Source organism: Ranitomeya variabilis, chromosome 6, assembly GCF_051348905.1.
Source record: "Ranitomeya variabilis isolate aRanVar5 chromosome 6, aRanVar5.hap1, whole genome shotgun sequence".
NCBI lineage: Eukaryota > Metazoa > Chordata > Amphibia > Anura > Dendrobatidae > Ranitomeya > Ranitomeya variabilis.
The window spans coordinates 549,779,744-549,800,678 of NC_135237.1; the positions used below are offsets into that span (position 1 = coordinate 549,779,744).

General features: G+C 41.2%; 1 protein-coding gene across 1 annotated transcript in view; it reads left to right on the forward strand.

Annotated features, from left to right (window-relative positions):
* Positions 1-20,935, forward strand: part of TG (thyroglobulin) — a 233,000-nt gene that overhangs the window by 199,915 nt on the left and 12,150 nt on the right. The window contains exons 40-42 of the mRNA XM_077271730.1: positions 1,976-2,140; positions 5,729-5,896; positions 19,358-19,539. Of these exons, the coding sequence (XP_077127845.1) occupies positions 1,976-2,140; positions 5,729-5,896; positions 19,358-19,539 (515 nt within the window). The remainder of the gene's footprint in view (positions 1-1,975; positions 2,141-5,728; positions 5,897-19,357; positions 19,540-20,935) is intronic.

The window sequence follows — 20,935 nt, forward strand, 5'->3', positions numbered from 1 at the left end:
GTTACACACTCAAGCAGAACGTCAGTTGCAAAACAGGCCACAAACTTCCTCTGGAGGGGAACAAAGAAAGTTTCTAACACTGAGAAGTTCCTGTTTTACTAAGACTTTAATAAATTCTGCATAAAGAAAAATGGTGGCTTCTTCAGACTTTATAACTTCGCCCTTAAGTTTCACAATTTATTTTGAAATATTAAAGCACATTGCACAAACGTTCCAGCAATGTACGATAGATTCTCTGCAAATTTGCACCTTGCTTAGCAATATGGTATTTCCAAACTTGACTACTTTTCCTGTGTACCTCATGTCTTCAAAATAAAGACATGATTGAATAACTTTCTTGCCCAAAATGATAACTAGCAATATAATTATCAATATAATAGGAACATTCCTATAGAAAAGGGGGTTTGAATCTGCAGTCTGGGGGCCATACGAGGCCCTCAATGCCCTTCTATGGGGCCCCCAGGCCCTCAATGCCCTTCTTTGGGGCCCCTAGCCTTCTCTTGCTCCCTGTGATCAGTAACATTAGCTGCGCACATTGTATGGTCATCTTGGCTCCTTTTTTTGGCATGCTAAATAGGGGAGAAGATTGCCCTCTTGATCTACAATAGTGGAATTTCCAGAACAGAACCCCCACATATTACATAATGGTATATAGTATATACTGTGGATATATACCTTGGATCAGAATACCTCATCAAATTTTCTGCGACACTTGGTAGTGGTACAATCACAAATTTTGGCATTTGGACCAAAAAAGGTTGTTCATCTCTCCACTACAGTTTAGGTTTTCAATCAGTGTATGCACACCGGTACGAGCTGTACTCATGTTGTATTGTTGAGAGATAATTATTAATTAGGAGTTTTGGAAGGTTGGAAGTGGAAACAATTGGACTAAATTGTAATTAGTATGGAGACGTTTTGAAGAACAACATATTATGCTACAACTACTATCTAGAGCAGAGGTGTCAAACTGCATTCCTCGAGGGCCGCAAACAGGTCATGTTTTCAGGATTTCCTTGTATTGCACAGGTGATCATTTAATCACCTGCACAGAATGATTCCAGCACCTTGTGGAATGCTAAGGAAATCTTGAAAACACTCATGGTTTGAGGCCCTCGAGGAATGCAGTTTGACACCCCTGATCTAGAGCAAGTGTGGATCCCGAGACCTCATTCTCTGTGAACCCCGTGAATTAAGACTCCTTTCTGTTTGACACTATAGAGAGAAGGCGTAAAGTGGAGACGTACTGTAGATGCTCATGTGATTCTCTCTTTTATTGAAGTTGGTAGGAGTTGGAAAACGTTCAACTGTGTCTGTAATTGACTTTAAGGGGTTGCCCACTACTTGGACAACCCGTTTTAATACCTATGTGCCCCCCGATAGAAGAATAACACCAAACCTCTGGTGCTGGTGCCATTCCAGCAGTGTTGGCACTTGCTCTCCTTGGGCTCACGTGACACTGTTTAGTCACACGATCCCTGCGGCGGATCAGATCTGGATTTGATCTCTCCTCTTTTGAACAAATCAAACATTTGGAGGAAGTGAGAGCTGTGGCTGCCCTTTCATTTTCTCCGGATGTCAATCATATTTGAAGAAGAGGAGAATGAAGCCAGTGCTGTTTGGCCACAGAGATCATGTGACATAACAATGTCATGTGATGCTCAGAAAAAGCCAGTGCTGACACTGCTGGATTGGCGCCGGCACTGGAGGTATTAGTGTTATTTCAATAGGGGAAAATATAGGGTTGAGAAAGGGTTGTTCGAGTAATGGGCAATTTTTTTAATAAAAAATAGCCACATGACATGGGCCATTTACATTAACCCTAAAAGACATTGAATGGAGTGGCATTGTACTCGCTCGACGGACACTATATTCAAAATCCGTGAGACTGATGGACGCCTCCAAGTAAAGCATATAGACCAATTCAGCCAAATAAATCAATCTTGATCATCATTTCATTCCATCTCATTCCTAGGGGGGCTCAGCCTTTTCTCCAATGATACCCGTAAGTGAGAGAAGAGCTCGACAACAAGTTCATTCATTGGCGGAGGAAGTTGGATGTCCACTAACAGAAAGTGAAGAAACCTTGACCTGTCTACGCAAAGTAGATGCCAACACCCTCAACACGGCACAAACCAAGGTTGTCCAGATGTTTGCACTGATTAAACTATTTGCAGATAATATCGAATTAAAGGAGTTTCCAGGATTAAAGAAACATGGCTGCTTTCTATTAGTATCAGGGCATCAATTGTATATGTGTTGTAGCTGGTATTGCAACTCAGTTCCAGTGAAGAGAAAGGGAAACAGCTGCAAAACCAATAAGACCTATGATTGCATGTGTTTTTTTTTTTAAGAAGGTTGCTATGGTTTTCTAATTTTGGAAAATCCTTTCAGTTAGAAGCCTAAATCATGATTGATATTCCCCAAATTCCCGAGATGATCAGCTCTTTTAAACCCCCAATTTGTATCAACTTGAGTGATGCTGTATCTCCAATTGTTGGATCATCTTAAGTCATGGGTTTGCAAAGGCAATAATGACCAGTGGATGTCAATGCATTGTCTATAGCAGATTTAATCCACACCAAAGTAATCCTTAAAAACTGAGATTAAAAGGATCTAACAAAAGAGGACAATTTGCAGACTTTTCCAGGTCAAGTTATTAATTTTGGGTGGAAAATGTTCTTCAACTTGTTTCATCCCATGTCAATAGAAAAGTTAAATGACTAAAGTTTTAAAAAGTTCATAAGTCTGGGTCATTGGTTGAGCATTGATGACAGTTTTGTGTAATTTTCTGTGTAAGATACACTTGACCTAATTTAAGAGTATTAATAAGTCACGTAGTTTAAGGAATTCGTAGCATTGACCGGACCAAACTTACATAATTAGTCTAGTTGAGAAACTTTGCATTGAGGAAATCCTTAAAGAAGTTTCTTACAGTGTATGAACTGAATCTGACTCTATGGTAAAGAATTACCCTCCATAGATATTGTACGTATACTCTTTTACTCATGACATTAAACTCTATTTCCAGGATCACAAAAACAATCAAAAGGCTCCTTCAAACAGCTGGTCGTCAAGTTACCAAGAGTCGTAGCCCATTTTTCTGATATTGATGTTCTATCCTGAAGGACCCCATCATATTAGACTGACATTTTCTGAACCCTTTGACATGGTCAACTTGACCCAGATGATGCCAGGGAGATAATGATCCGGAGAGTCTGATTTAGGACTTCCGATCCTTTTTGTCCACTGTGAGATAAGCCACCATAGGTATTTGGCAGCCATCTTCTCATGGAGACCACATGAGCACTGCTGTTTATGAAGGAGTTGACCACATGAGCACTGCTGTTTATGAAGGAGTTGAGAGAGATATTTCTAGTCCAAACAATTATATTTATATTTTGTTTGACACCTATCTGTTGTGTTTTGGGGACTTAATGATAGACCATCAATATACAGTATCTAACCCTTTAAATTAGGATGAGAGAAACACAACTACTTTATTTTGCCTCGTTTTAAAACTTTTTTTTTTAGTTTTATATTGTGTATCAAACTGTACTTTCCATGGCAAAGAAAATTACTGGGACCATCCACTGGTCTGGAGAACAAGTATTTTGTCACCTCTGTTTTGATGAAGTTGTGGTTTCCGTCAGTCCTAGAGACAAAAAGCGGATTCCAGCTCCTCTCGAATGGGATGATGTAGGATTCCTGTTCTCATTGTCAGTGGATTTCCCAGAGGTGGGACCCCCAGTGATCACACAAACGCTAGATAAATGTTGGTCAAAGCCAACTTCTTTAGGGTGTAATTTGCAGAACATGGTATTCAATGTATACCCCAAAACTGGGAGGACATCATAAAGTACGTAGGATCCTGATTTTTGTATCCTATAAATGTGGAGTACAACTTACGGTAGGTATTGAGATTAAAGAATTTATTTGAATTTGTCATGTTTTGCTCATGTAGCTGAGAACAGCTCTCCTTCATTCGCAGCATATGGCAATGGGATCTTCAAGCAAAAAGCTCAGGATTGGATAGTCATTAATATTCCCACATGAACTGTGATGAGAATTCTACAATTTTTGGTTTATGGACCTTTAGGTTCAGACATGGTCTACACTGTGTTCCAAATTATTATGCAAATGACATTTTTCTCTGATTTTCCTAAATGGTCGGTGCAAATGACAGTCAGTCTAATAAAAGTAATTACCCGTTAGCGTATACATCGAATTTTATTGAAGAAACCTCCCAATGATAACAGTATAATCTCTAAAATGAATAAAAACTCAAAATGCGCTGTTCCAAATTATTAGGCACAGTAGAATTTCTAAACATTTGATATGTTTTAAAGAACTGAAAATGCTAATTTAAGAATTTGCAGCATTAGGAGGTCACATTCACTGAACAAAAAAGCTTTTTAACTCCAAAACATCCTAACAGGCCAAGTTACATGTTAACATAGGAACCCGTCTTTGATATCACCTTCACAATTCTTGCATCCATTGAACTTGTGAGTTTTTGGAGAGTTTCTGCTTGTATTTCTTTGTATGAAGTCAGAATAGCCTCCCAGAGCTGCTGTTTTGATGTGAACTGCCTCCCACCCTCATAGATCTTTTGCTTGATGATAATCCAAAGGTTCTCTATAGGGTTGAGGTCAGGGGAAGATGGTGGCCACACCATGAGTTTATCTCCTTTTATGCCCATAGCAGCCAATGACTCAGATGTATTCTTTGCAGCATGACAGCATGAGATAATGCATTGTCATGCGTGAAGATGCTTCTGCTCCTGAAGGCACGTTTCTGCTTTTTATACCATGGAAGAAAGTTGTCAGTCAGAAACTCTATACACTTTGCAGAGGTCATTTTCACACCTTCAGGAACCTTAAAGGGCCCTACCAGCTGTTCTGGACCAAAACATGACTCCTCAACCTCCTTGCTGACGTTGCAGCCTTGTTGGGACATGGTGGCCATCCACCAACCATCCACTACTCCATCCATCTGGACCATTCAGGGTTGCTCGACTCTCATCAGTGAACAAGACTGCTTGAAAAATAGTCTTCATGTATGTCTGGGCCCACTGCAACCATTTCTGCTTGTGATCACTGTTTAGGGGTGGCCGAATAGTAGGTTTATGCACCAAAGCAAGCCTTTGAAGGATCCTACACCTTGAGGTTTGAGGGACTCCAGACGCACCAGCAACTTCAAATAACTTTTTGCTGCTTTGTAATGGTATTTTGGCAGCTGCTCTCTTAATTCAATGAATTTGTCTGGCAGAAACCTTACTCAATATGCCTTTATCTGCATGAACTCTGTTTCAGTCATAAATCTCTTCATAGTATGATGATCACTCCTAAGTTTTCGTGAAATATCTAATGTTTTCAAACCTTGTCCAAGGCATTGCACTATTTAACACTTTTCAGCAGCAGAGAGATCCTTTTTATTTCCCATATTGCTTGAAACCTGTGGCCTGCTTAATAATGTGGAACATCATTTTTAAGTAGTTTTTCTTTAATTAGAATCACCTGGAAAACTAATTATCACATGTATTTAAGATTGATTTCAGTGATCCATTGAGCCCTGAGACACAATACCATCCAGGAGTTTATTTGAAAAACAAAACGATTAAATCTTTATGACACTTAAATCCAATTTGCATAATAATTTGGAACACAGTGTACAAGCATCATAAATCGTTGCTTACATCTTCTTACGTCTTCTATTATATTGATAGATTCTTGCTGTACAAGGACCATTTCAGACATGGGGACCAGTGATGGATGGAGTTTACCTTCAGAATACACTTTCAGACTTATTGCAGAAGAAGACCACCCAAAATATAGACCTTCTTATTGGAAGTTCTGAGCATGATGGTTTGGTCAGCAGATCAATGGCAATTAAGGTAAGACATCCAGATGATATCATGAAATGTTTTACTGTAAAATTGACTATTTCTGCATTAATTTGGAATGGGAACTCCATAGAAACATTCTATATCTCTGGTAAGTTTGGTCTAAATGTTAAGCAATAAAGATCAGTGGTGGACCCAACTTGCAGAATTGGCCTTCTTTCCTTTTTCTTTAAAAGAGAATTGGCAGTTACCGTATTTTTCGGATTATAAGACACACTTGGGGGAAAATGGGGGTGCGCCTTATAATGCGGATATACCTTACCAGCCGCAGTGGAGCAGGGTCCCAGGGTCGCTGCTGGAGGAGGAAAGAGTTGAGCGTTGCTGCAGGCCACAGGCTGGGATGAGGGGATGTTCTGATGTGTGCCGGTGCGGGGGCTCTGCTGACATTTTGTGAAAGCCCGGAGCCCCTGCCTTACGGTACATGGTTTACTGTGCGGTGGACTCTGGGAAAATGACTGCCAGGGGCGGTGCATGGGCAGATGGACATCTCGGCACCAAGATCAATCTCAGCGTGGATCTGCTGCACCAGATATTTTTACATGCTATATTGATAGCTTTTATCTGGTAAGTATAACCCAACTATATTATCTCACTTTGCATCGGATAAGACCCTATTTTGGGCTGATCTCTCCAGCAGTATTTTGTTGGATCCCCATATTGATTGCACTCATCATTTCAGCCTGGATCTGTTCCATTGATTGTGATCACTGGGTGTGCGGCCTTGTTTTTAATATTCAATTTTGTGTACATTGTTATGTTGTTCTGTTATTTTTTACCTGTTTACCATTAATAAAATTATTGAATTTTTATTGCATTACATATTGGACTTTATGGTCCAAGGTTTCTTCTCCGACTGTTCACATGTGACTACCTATGTCCGGCTTTCTGGTGGCCGGGGTATTACTAGTACCTTATCATAATATTGGCAATTTAAGTTTATTGATACCCTGCCATTGTTAGCATTTCCTTTGTTTTTTGTATTATACAGATCTTGAAGCAGAAAAACAACCCCAGATCATTACATTAACACCACTATATTTTACTGTTGGCATGATGTTTCTTTTCTGAAATGTTGTTTTACTTCTATGCAAGATGTAATGGGACGTACACCGTCCAAAAGGTTCAACTTTTATCTCGTTAGTCCACACAGTATTCTCCTAATAGTCTTGGGGACCATCAAGATGTTTTTGGTAAAACTGAGTTGAGCCTTTACGTTCTTATTGCTCAGCAGTGGTTTTTGACTTGTAACTCTGTGCCATGCAGGCCATTTTTGCCCAGTCTCATTCTTATGGTGGGGTCATGAACACTGACTTTAATTGAGGCAAGTGAAGCCTGCAGTTCTTTGAATGTTTTTATGCGGTCTTTTGTGACCTCTTGGATAAGTCGTTGCTGTACTCTTGGGGTAATTGTGGTCGGCTGCCTGCTCCTGGGAAGGTTCACCACATTTCTGGATTTTTGCCATTTGTGGATAATGGCTCTCACTGTGGTTCGCTGGAGTTCCAAAGCTTTGGAAATGGCTTTATAACCTTTTCCAGACTGACAGATCTTAATTACTTTCTTTCCAATTTGTTCCAGAATTTCTTTGGATTGCGGTATGATGTCTATCTTTTGAGAATCTTTTGGTCAACTTCACTTTGTCAGGCAGGTCCTATTTAAGTGATTTCTTGAATGAGAACAAATGGGGCAGTAATCAGGCCGGTGTGTGGCTAGGGTGCTTGAACTCCGCTTCCCAAAGATGTGATAAGCCACATTTAATTTATGTTTTAAGGTGGGGGGGTGTTGTGAATTTGCTTTTTGCTCCCTCTAGTGGTTACTAGTTTTTTGACTCTGGTTTTTCTGTCATTCCTTTTATCCGCACCTGGGTCGTTAGTTAGGGGTGTTGCTATATAAGCTCCCTGGACCTTCAGTTCAATGCCTGGCAACGTAGTTATCAGAGCTAGTCTGCTGTGCTCTTGTCTACTGATCCTGGTTCCAGTTATATCAGCTAAGTCTGCCTTTTGCTTTTTGCTATTTGTTTTGGTTTTGTATTTTTGTCCAGCTTGTTCCAAATCTATATCCTGACCTTTGCTGGAAGCTCTAGGGGGCTGGTGTTCTCCCCCCGGACCGTTAGACGGTTCGGGGGTTCTTGAATTTCCAGTGTGGATTTTGATAGGGTTTTTGTTGACCATATAAGTTACCTTTCTTTATTCTGCTATCAGTAAGCGGGCCTCTCTGTGCTAAACCTGGTTCATTTCTGTGTTTGTCATTTCCTCTTACCTCACCGTCATTATTTGTGGGGGGCTTCTATCCAGCTTTGGGGTCCCCTTCTCTGGAGGCAAGAAAGGTCTTTGTTTTCCTCTACTAGGGGTAGCTAGATTCTCCGGCTGGCGCGTGTCATCTAGAATCAACGTAGGAATGATCCCCGGCTACTTCTAGTGTTGGCGTTAGGAGTAGATATATGGTCAACCCAGTTACCACTGCCCTATGAGCTGGATTTTTGTATTCTGCAGACTTCCACGTTTCTCTGAGACCCTCGCCATTGGGGTCATAACAGTTTGCCAGGACCGGTATTAAATGTTTAATGCATTGCAGAAGAGGGATTATAAGAAAGAAGATTCTGAGTTTTTTTTTTCTTCTCCTTCCCCTTTACCTCAGAGTGGCTATGCTTGCTGCAGACATGAATGTCCAGACCTTGATTACAAGTGTGGACCAGCTGGCTACTCGTGTGCAGGGCATACAAGACTATGTTATCAGAAATCCTAGGTCAGAACCTAAAATACCGATTCCTGAACTGTTTTCCGGAGACAGGTTTAAGTTTAGGAATTTCGTGAATAATTGTAAATTGTTTTTGTCCTTGAGACCCTGTTCATCAGGAGATTCTGCTCAGCAAGTAAAAATTGTTATTTCGTTCTTACGGGGCGACCCTCAGGATTGGGCTTTTTCGCTGGCGCCAGGAGATCCGGCATTGGCTGATCTTGATGCGTTTTTTCTGGCGCTCGGTTTACTTTATGAGGAACCCAATCTTGAGATTCAGGCAGAAAAGGCCTTGCTGTCTATGTCTCAGGGGCAGGACGAGGCTGAAGTGTATTGCCAAAAATTTCGGAAATGGTCCGTGCTGACACATTGGAACGAGTGTGCACTGGCCGCTAATTTTAGAAATGGCCTTTCTGAAGCCATTAAGAATGTTATGGTGGGTTTTCCCATTCCCACAGGTCTGAATGACACTATGGCACTGGCTATTCAAATTGACCGGCGGTTGCGGGAGCCCTCATGGTGTTGTCTGAACAGACACCTAATTCGGTGCAATGTGATAGAAAAACCGCAAATTCCCTCATGGTGTTGTCTGAACAGACACCTGATTTAATGCAATGTGATAGAATCCTGACTAGAAATGAGCGGAAAATTCATAGACGCCGGAATGGCTTGTGCTACTACTGTGGTGATTCTACACATGTTATCTCAGCATGCTCTAAACGTATAGCTAAGGTTGTTAGTCCTGTCACCGTTGGTAATTTGCAACCTAAATTTATTCTGTCTGTAACTTTGATTTGCTCACTGTCATCTTATCCTGTCATGGCGTTTGTAGATTCAGGTGCTGCCCTGAGTCTCATGGATCTCTCATTTGCTAAGCGCTGTGGATTTACTCTTGAACCATTAGAAAATCCTATTCCTCTTAGGGGTATTGATGCTACACCATTGGCAGCAAATAAACCGCAGTATTGGACACAGGTTACCATGTGCATGACTCCTGAACACCGCGAGGTGATACGTTTCCTGGTTTTACATAAAATGCATGATTTGGTCGTTTTAGGGCTGCCATGGTTACAGACCCATAATCCAGTCCTGGACTGGAAGGCTATGTCAGTCTCAAGTTGGGGCTGTCGTGGTATTCATGAGGATTCCCTGCCTGTGTCTATTGCTTCTTCTACGCCTTCGGAAGTTCCGGAGTATTTGTCTGATTATCAGGATGTCTTCAGTGAGTCTGAGTCCAGTGCACTGCCTCCTCATAGGGACTGTGACTGTGCTATAGATTTGATCCCAGGCAGTAAATTTCCTAAGGGAAGACTGTTTAATCTGTCGGTACCTGAACATACCGCTATGCGTTCATATATCAAGGAGTCTCTGGAAAAAGGACATATTCGTCCGTCTTCTTCCCCTCTTGGTGCGGGATTCTTTTTTGTGGCAAAAAAGGACGGATCTTTGAGACCTTGTATTGATTATCGGCTTTTAAATAAGATCACTGTCAAATTTCAGTATCCTTTACCGCTGTTGTCTGACTTGTTTGCCCGGATTAAGGGTGCCAAGTGGTTCACCAAGATAGACCTTCGTGGTGCGTACAACCTTGTGCGCATTAAGCAAGGTGATGAATGGAAAACCGCATTCAATACGCCCGAAGGTCATTTTGAGTACTTGGTGATGCCTTTTGGGCTCTCCAATGCGCCTTCAGTTTTTCAGTCCTTTATGCATGACATTTTCCGGAAGTATCTGGATAAATTTTTGATTGTTTATCTGGATGATATTTTGGTTTTTTCTGATAATTGGGATTCGCATGTGGAGCAGGTCAGGTTGGTCTTTAAAATTTTGCGTGAAAATTCTTTGTTTGTCAAGGGCTCAAAGTGTCTCTTTGGTGTACAGAAGGTTCCCTTTTTGGGGTTCATTTTTTCCCCTTCTGCTGTGGAGATGGACCCAGTCAAGGTCCGAGCTATTCTTGATTGGACTCAGCCCTCGTCAGTTAAGAGTCTTCAGAAGTTCTTGGGCTTCGCTAACTTCTACCGTCGTTTTATCGCTAATTTTTCTAGCATTGTGAAACCTTTGACGGATATGACCAAGAAGGGCTCCGATGTAGCTAACTGGGCTCCTGCTGCCGTGGAGGCTTTCCAGGAGTTGAAACGCCGGTTTACTTCGGCGCCTGTTTTGTGCCAGCCTGACGTCTCACTTCCCTTTCAGGTTGAGGTGGATGCTTCGGAGATTGGGGCAGGGGCCGTTTTGTCGCAGAGAGGCCCTGGTTGCTCTGTTATGAAACCTTGTGCCTTTTTCTCTAGGAAGTTTTCGCCTGCCGAGCGAAATTATGATGTGGGCAATCGGGAGTTGTTGGCCATGAAATGGGCATTTGAGGAGTGGCGTCATTGGCTCGAGGGTGCTAAGCATCGTGTGGTGGTCTTGACTGATCACAAAAATCTGATGTATCTCGAGTCTGCTAAACGCCTTAATCCGAGACAGGCCCGCTGGTCATTGTTTTTCTCCCGCTTTGATTTTGTTGTCTCGTATTTACCAGGTTCAAAGAATGTGAAGGCCGATGCTCTTTCTAGGAGCTTTGTGCCTGATGCTCCTGGAGTCGCTGATCCTGTTGGTATTCTTAAAGATGGAGTTATCTTGTCAGCTATTTCTCCGGATCTGCGACGTGTGTTGCAGAGATTTCAGGCTGATAGGCCTGAGTCTTGTCCACCTGACAGACTGTTTGTCCCGGATAAGTGGACCAGCAGAGTCATTTCCGAGGTTCATTCCTCGGTGTTGGCAGGTCACCCGGGAATTTTTGGCACCAGAGATCTGGTGGCCAGGTCCTTTTGGTGGCCTTCCTTGTCAAGGGATGTGCGGTCATTTGTGCAGTCCTGTGGGACTTGTGCTCGAGCTAAGCCTTGCTGTTCTCGTGCCAGCGGTTTGCTCTTGCCCTTGCCTGTCCCGAAGAGACCTTGGACACATATCTCCATGGATTTCATTTCTGATCTTCCGCTATCTCAGGGCATGTCCGTTATCTGGGTGATATGTGATCGCTTCTCCAAGATGGTCCATTTGGTTCCTTTGCCTAAGCTGCCTTCCTCTTCCGATCTGGTTCCTGTGTTTTTCCAGAACGTGGTTCGTTTGCACGGCATCCCTGAGAATATTGTGTCAGACAGAGGATCCCAGTTCGTTTCCAGGTTCTGGCGATCCTTTTGTAGTAGGATGGGCATTGATTTGTCGTTTTCGTCTGCTTTCCATCCTCAGACTAATGGACAGACGGAGCGAACCAATCAGACTTTGGAGGCTTATTTGAGGTGTTTTGTCTCTGCTGATCAGGACGATTGGGTGACATTCTTGCCGTTGGCTGAGTTTGCCCTTAATAATCGGGCTAGTTCCGCCACCTTGGTTTCGCCTTTTTTCTGCAACTCTGGTTTCCATCCTCGCTTTTCTTCGGGTCATGTGGAGCCTTCTGACTGTCCTGGGGTGGATTCTGTGGTGGATAGGTTGCAGCAGATCTGGAATCATGTGGTGGACAACTTGAAGTTGTCACAGGAGAAGGCTCAGCGCTTTGCCAACCGCCGCCGCGGCGTGGGTCCCCGACTACGCGTTGGGGATTTGGTGTGGCTTTCTTCCCGCTTTGTTCCTATGAAGGTCTCCTCTCCCAAATTTAAACCTCGTTTTATTGGGCCTTACAAGATATTGGAAATCCTTAATCCTGTATCTTTTCGTCTGGATCTTCCTGTGTCGTTTGCTATTCACAATGTATTTCATAGGTCCTTGTTGCGGCGGTACATTGTGCCTGTAGTTCCTTCTGCTGAGCCTCCTGCTCCGGTGTTGGTTGAGGGCGAGTTGGAGTACGTGGTGGAGAAGATCTTGGATTCTCGCCTCTCCAGGCGGAGGCTTCAGTACCTGGTCAAGTGGAAGGGCTATGGTCAGGAGGATAATTCCTGGGTGGTCGCCTCTGATGTTCATGCGGCCGATTTAGTTCGTGCCTTTCATGCCGCTCATCCTGATCGCCCTGGTGGTCGTGGTGAGGGTTCGGTGACCCCTCACTAAGGGGGGGGTACTGTTGTGAATTTGCTTTTTGCTCCCTCTAGTGGTTACTAGTTTTTTGACTCTGGTTTTTCTGTCATTCCTTTTATCCGCACCTGGGTCGTTAGTTAGGGGTGTTGCTATATAAGCTCCCTGGACCTTCAGTTCAATGCCTGGCAACGTAGTTATCAGAGCTAGTCTGCTGTGCTCTTGTCTACTGATCCTGGTTCCAGTTATATCAGCTAAGTCTGCCTTTTGCTTTTTGCTATTTGTTTTGGTTTTGTATTTTTGTCCAGCTTGTTCCAAATCTATATCCTGACCTTTGCTGGAAGCTCTAGGGGGCTGGTGTTCTCCCCCCGGACCGTTAGACGGTTCGGGGGTTCTTGAATTTCCAGTGTGGATTTTGATAGGGTTTTTGTTGACCATATAAGTTACCTTTCTTTATTCTGCTATCAGTAAGCGGGCCTCTCTGTGCTAAACCTGGTTCATTTCTGTGTTTGTCATTTCCTCTTACCTCACCGTCATTATTTGTGGGGGGCTTCTATCCAGCTTTGGGGTCCCCTTCTCTGGAGGCAAGAAAGGTCTTTGTTTTCCTCTACTAGGGGTAGCTAGATTCTCCGGCTGGCGCGTGTCATCTAGAATCAACGTAGGAATGATCCCCGGCTACTTCTAGTGTTGGCGTTAGGAGTAGATATATGGTCAACCCAGTTACCACTGCCCTATGAGCTGGATTTTTGTATTCTGCAGACTTCCACGTTTCTCTGAGACCCTCGCCATTGGGGTCATAACAGGGGGGCAATCACTTTTTCACACACGGCTCTGTAGGTTTGGATTTCTTTTTCCCTTAATAATAAAGACACATTTAAAAACTGTGATTACTTATGTTATCTTTGTCTAAAATTTCATTTTCTTTGTTTATCGGAAACATTTAAGTGAGACAAACATGCAAAAGAATAGGACATCAGGAAGGGGGCAAATACACAACTGTATATATTTTGATTTGTACATTTTAAGCTGTGGATGTCTACTTTAAGCCAAACCTGATCATCTTCTCTCCAGCCAAATGTCAGATGAGAGATGAGTCCTAGTCACAAGGAAACAGCATGTGAGTTGATAATATGTAGAATATTTCCTATTATGACACTGATCACAATCATCAGATTATAAAGAATTATACATTATTACAAAGAGTCATTATAATTTTACAAAGAATCTTAAGAGAATTATTTCCCCATTAAGTCATTTTCCAAATGACTTTTTTAGAAGAAGATATTTTTTCCTGGATCTACAATTTGTTTTTATACAATTGCACCTACTTATCATTCATTGACAGCAACAGCAAACAGATCTTATGAATATGATGAGGAATTGAAAAAAAAATATATGTAGAATGTTCCAGTTATATCTTAATTTTTCCTACTGTTATTTTTATGTTTTAATGTGATAACAATAAGAAGCTCCAGTCTTTTGAGACTTGTAGTTTGTCAGCAAGTATTGCCAGCTCCCTTGTAGCCCCCACTTCCTGTTCCTCATCATTTCCTACGAATGGTATAAATACATTGGGCGAAAATAGATGCTCCAAACCTCAGGCGTGCATATGTCCTCTGCTGATAACACCCCACTTATGGTTGTTATTACAGCTATAAGGTTTAGGAGCTTTCGTAATAATTCATAGGAATTCAAACAGGTATGTGGAATAAATGTTTGAGCAAAAGTTTATAAACTCTAGGCATCAAGCATGAATATGTAAGGTGCACGAGCGAGGTAGTCGTGGACGAGCTGCTGCTTCTGCGTTCTCCGGCACCCTACAGGAAAATCGTGTCACATTCCCGGTGTGCTATTAGGTGTGTGGTGCATCACACTCACTTGTGAGCCATAGGCCTCCGCTGACTCCATGGGTCCATCTTCAGAAACCACCGCACACAATCCAGGGGACACCAAGTGCTTCCCAACAGACAAACCTTTACTGAACAGTTCACATTCATAACAGTGGAGCATGTGGGATAGGGCACAACAGGTTACAGTCTTTCCCTCAGGTACTGAACATAACTTCAGCTCTAATATTTGTTCCCGATAGAGAATCCCTTTAGATATAGTTTTCACTACATCTAGGGAACCCTTTCCACCGATGGCAGTGCACGCGGACTCCATCATTCCCCACCCCTGAGGATCGATGTCCAGATTTCCCTGGCCTCGACAAATGTATCCTCATGGAGGAGTTGTATGGTAGTCCACTGCCCCGAGTGATAGGCCCATGTTGGCCATTAAAATAACAAAAGACTGACTGGCACATCCAAGCCAATGTGAATAGGTGCATACTAGGAGCAGTTCATATCTGCCCATCAACCAACGTCAAGGTGGTCTCAAAACTGATAGATCCCTACATATCTAATATGAATAACTCTTGTAGGTTAAAGTCTGAATTCCTAGATGAATGTGGACACCTCTCTCAATAAAGCCTGCATTTATGGGTAGGTAGCATCCTGCTGTAAGTAAAACCACCACATGTTGAAGGGCGGAGTGCTCGGTCAGAGAGCGAACATAAAAATAACAAAAGACTGACTGGCACATCCAGGCTAGTGTGAACAGGTGCATGCTAGGAACAGCCACCCCCATATATAATATACAGAAAAGCAGCATTCTTTCATGCTAAAGCATGTCAATGTGGAATATATGAAATATGAATATCATTACTGCTTCTGAATACTAGGAAAAAAAGAGACGCTTAGCACATAACTTGATCAATTCATGCCTGCCCATCAACCAACGTCAAGGTGGTCTCAAAACTGATGGATCCCTACATATCTAATATGAATACCTCTCTTATGGCCCCATGTTGGCCATAGCAGCCAACAGCACTTGAACTCTACCAAGGACTTGCTTATACCTTCTACTACTCCTAACCACCGAGGAAGTACCTCTCCTTTTATTCACCTCCCATCTGCGGGCTTGTACCCAACATTAACAATTCCTTATCTATTTCCGATCTCCTATCATATATTACTAATAATCCTTGCTTATCTTTATACACAATCATGGAAGTTTGGCATTTGCCCCTCTATTCTACACATTACCATAGCATCTTACAAAGCATACATTGCATAAAACGCACAGCACTGTTCAACTACACTTAAGTATACGGCGGGTGTCTTCAGGGTAGAATCAGGGAGAGACAGTCCACAACCTCACAAATACATGAATTTGACAACGTATGCCACTATATACAAGAATATAACTACTATAATACTGCTCCTATGTAGAAGAATATAACTACTGTAATACTGCTCCAATGTACAAGAATATAACTACAATAATACTGCCCTTGTGTACAAGGATATAACTACTGTAATACTGCCCCTATGTACAAGAATATAACTACTATAATACTACCCCTATGTACAAGAATATAACTACTATAATACTGTCCCTATGTACAAGAATATAACCACTACAATACTGCCCCCTTTGTACAAGAATATGACTACTATAATACTGCCCTTATGTACAAGAATATAACTACTATAATACTGCTTCTATGCACAAGAATATAACTGCTATAATACTGCCCTTATGTACAAGAATATAAGTACTATTGTACTGCCCCTATGTACAAGAATATAAGTACTATAATACTGCCCCTATGTACAAAAATATAGCTACTATAATACAGATCATATGTACAAGAATGTAACTACTATAATACTGCTCCTATGTACAAGAATATAACTACTATACTACTGCTCCTATGTACAAGAATATAACTACTATAATACTGCCCCTATGTACAAGAATATAAGTACTATAATACTGCCCCTATGTACAAGAATATAACTACTATAATACTGCCCCAATGTATAAGAATATAACTACAATAATACTGCCCTTGTGTACGAGGATATAACTACTATAATACTGCCCCTATGCACAATAATATAACTACTATAATACTGCCCCTATGTACAAAAATATAGCTACTATAATACAGATCATATGTATAAGAATGTAACTAATATAATACTGCTCCTATGTACAAAAATATAACTACTATAATACTGCCCCTATGTACAAGACTATAACTACTATAATACTGCTCCTATGTACAAGAATGTAACTACTATACTTCTGCTTCTATATACAAGAATATAACTGCTATAATACTGCCCCTATGTAAAAGAATATAAGTACTGTAATACTGCTCCTATGTACAAGAATGTAACTACTAAAATACTGCCCCCTATGTACAAGTATATAAGTACTATAATACTGCCCCTATGTACAAGAATGTAACTACTATAATTCTGCTCCTATGTACAAGAATGACTACTATAATACTGCTCCTATGTAAAAGAATATAAGTACTATAATACTGCTGCTTCTATGTACAGGAATATAACTACTATAATACTGCTCCTATGTACAAAAATATAACTACTATAATACTGCCCCTATGTACAAGAATATAAGTACTATAATACTGCCCCTATGTACAAGAATATAGCTACTATAATACTGCCCCTATGTACTAGAATATAACTACTATAATACTGCCCTAATGTACAAGAATATAGCTACTATGATACTGCTCCTATGTACAAGAATATAACTACCATAATACTGCTCCTATGCACAAGAATATAAGTACTCAAATACTGCCACTATGTATAAGAATAAAACTACTATAATACTGCTCTTTAAATACAATAATATAAGTACTATAATACTGCCCCTATGTACAAGATTATAACTAATATTAACACTGCCCCTTTGTACACGAATATAACTACTATAACACTGTCCCCTGTGTAGAAGAATATAACTACTATAATACTGCCCTATGTACAAGAATATAACTACTATAATACTGCTTCTATGTACAAGAATATAACTGCTATAATACTGCCCCTATGTACAAAAATATAACTACTATAATACTGCTCCTATGTACAAGAATATAGCAACTATAATACTGCCCCTATGTACAAGTATAAAACTACTATAATACTGCTCCCATGTGCAAGAATATAACTACTATAATACTGCCCCCTGTGTAGAAGAATATAACTGCTATAATACTGCCCCTATATACCAGAATATAACTACTATAATACTGCCTCTATGTACAAGAATATAACTACTATAATACTGCTCCTATGTGCAAGAATATAACTACTATAATACTGCTCCTATGTACAGGAATATAACTACTATTATACTGCCCCTATGTACAAGAATATAACTACTATAATACTGCCTCTATGTACAAGAATATAACTACTATAATACTGTTCCTATGTGCAAGAATATAACTACTATAATGCTGCCCCTATGTACCAGAATATAACTACTATAACACTGCCCCTGTGTAGAAGAATATAAGTACTATAATACTGCTCCTATGTACAAGAATATAACTACTATAATACTGCCTCTATATACAAAAATATAACTACTATAATACTGCTCCTATGTACAAGAATATAGCAACTATAATAATGCCCCTATGTACAAGTATATAACTATTATTATACTGTTCCTATGTGCAAGAATATAACTACTATAACACTGCCCCCTGTGTAGAAGAATATAACTGCTATAATACTGCCCCTATATACCAGAATATAACTACTATAATACTGCCCCTATGTACAAGAATATAACTACTATAATACTGCTACTATGTGCAAGAATATAACTACTATAATACTGCTCCTATGCACAAGAATATAACTACTATAATACTGCCCCTATGTACCAGAATATAACTACTATAATACTGCTCCTCTGTACAAGAATATAACTACTATAATACTGCTCCTATATACAAGAATATAACTACTATAACACTGCCCCCTGTGTAGAAGAATATAACTACTATAATACTGCTCCTATGTACAAGAATATAACTACTATAATACTGCTCCTATGTACAAGAATATAACTACTATAATACTGCTCCTATGTACAAGAATATAACTATTATAATACTGCTCCTATGTGCAAGAATATAACTACTATAATACTGCCCCTATGTACAAGAATATAACTACTATAATACTGCTCCTATATACAAGAATATAACTACTATAACACTGCCCCCTGTGTAGAAGAATATAACTACTATAATACTGCTCCTATGTACAAGAATATAACTACTATAATACTGCTCCTATGTACAAGAATATAACTACTATAATACTGCTCCTATGTACAAGAATATAACTATTATAATACTGCTCCTATGTGCAAGAATATAACTACTATAATACTGCTCCTATGTACAAGAATATAACTACTATAATACTGCTCCTATGTATAATTCTGCTCCTATTATTATACTGCTTTCTGTGCCCAAAAATGTATCTGCTATAATTCTGTCCTTATGTTAAAGAAATATTGTTCTTCTATATTTTCAACTACCTGAATGCTTATTCTGAAAAGTCTCCTGAAATGACAGGTACGCTAAGTGCCGTGACCCCTTTCTAGCACTTTGCTACTATGCAGTGCACACTATGTAACTGTTTATCCCGATGTATCTTTGAAGCTTCACATTCCGTTAATGGACCAGAACCTCTTCACTTTCTGCTCCATTGTTATATGAAGATGTGCTGAGACTGAGTTCACTGAGCTGGAGGCGCTGTGCTTTATGTTTTGGAACTTGTGTTTGAACTTTCATTATTGCTTTTGCTGTAAAATATCTTTATAAAATGTCTTTTCTTCTATCAGAGGTTTGAAGAAGCTGAAGGAAGAGGTGAGAGTAAGATGGCCTTTTACCAAGCCCTCCAGAATTCCTTAGGGGGAGAGGACTTGAACCCGCAGGTCCAGGGGGCAGCAGTGTGGTATTACTCTCTTCAGCATTCCTCCGATGACTATGCCGTCTTTTCCAGAGCCTTGGAGAACTCTACACGGTCAGTCATATCTTCAGTGTCTTGTGGCCCGAATGACATCATACATTACAATAAAGGGGTTCTTTGGTTAAAACAAGTTATCACCGATCCATGGGCTCCACAGGATAGGTGATGACTTATTGATCGTTTGGGTCCTACCATTGGAAACTGCACCGATTGGAAGAATTGGGAAGTTTTATCCCTGAAAGGACACATCATTCCCCATTTTAAAATGGAGTGGCAGGTGGGATGTCTGATCGCAGCCCCATTCATTCTCTTTGGGGCCTCCAGAAAAAAAAAGGAGCAACGCTTGCGGGAATAAATAGATCAGTGGTCGAGTCTTACATGATGCTCCAGTCTAATGGGGATAAAAGCTCCACGTTCTGCCGATCGGTGTCCGTCCCAGCAGTCGGACTCCCACCAATCAATACATCATCACTTATCTTGTGCTGAGGTGATAACTTGTTTTCCCCGGAGAACCCCTGTAAGGGCATCTTGCTCTAAGTATTTATTCACTAACTAGATGGTGGCCCGATTCTAACGCATCGGGTATTCTAGAACCTGTATGTAGTTTATTTTATGAAGATTTAAGAATAATGCAATGAATACACAGGATTCGGCAGGCCGGGAGTGACCAATCAGCAAAGCGTGGTTCAAATCCCGCGCCAATTCACGGCCGGACTGCGCCTGTCACTGATTGATTGGTCACGCCCGGCCGGGCGCTACCAATCAGTGAAGCCAGGGCCAGCTCCAGGTTTTTGAGGGCCCCGGGCGAAAGAGTCTTAGTGGGCCCCCCTCTTTAACAAATACCATGATTCATGATGCACAGATGCAGCAGAGAAATATAGCACAGCCACGTAGCATATAACACAGCCCACGTAGCATATAACACAGCCCACGTAGCATACAGCACAGCCAATATAGCATATAACACAGCCCATTAAGAATAATGCAATGAATACACAGGATTCGGCCAGCCGGGAGTGACCAATCAGCGAAGCGTGGTTCAAATCCCGCGACAATTCACGGCCGGACTGCGCCTGTCACTGATTGATTGGTCACGCCCGGCCGGGCGCTACCAATCAGTGAAGCCAGGGCCAGCTCCAGGTTTTTGAGGGCCCCGGGCGAAAGAGTCTTAGTGGGCCCCCCTCTTTAACAAATACCACGATTCATGATGCACAGATGCAGCAGAGAAATATAGCACAGCCACGTAGCATATAACACAGCCCACGTAGCATATAACACAGCCCACGTAGCATACAGCACAGCCAATATAGCATATAACACAGCCCACGTAGTATATAACTCAGCCCAGGTAGCGTATAGCACAGCCACGTAGCATAGAACACAGCCACGTGGTATATTGCACAGCCCAGGTAGCATATAACACAGCCCACGTAGTATATATCACAGCCAC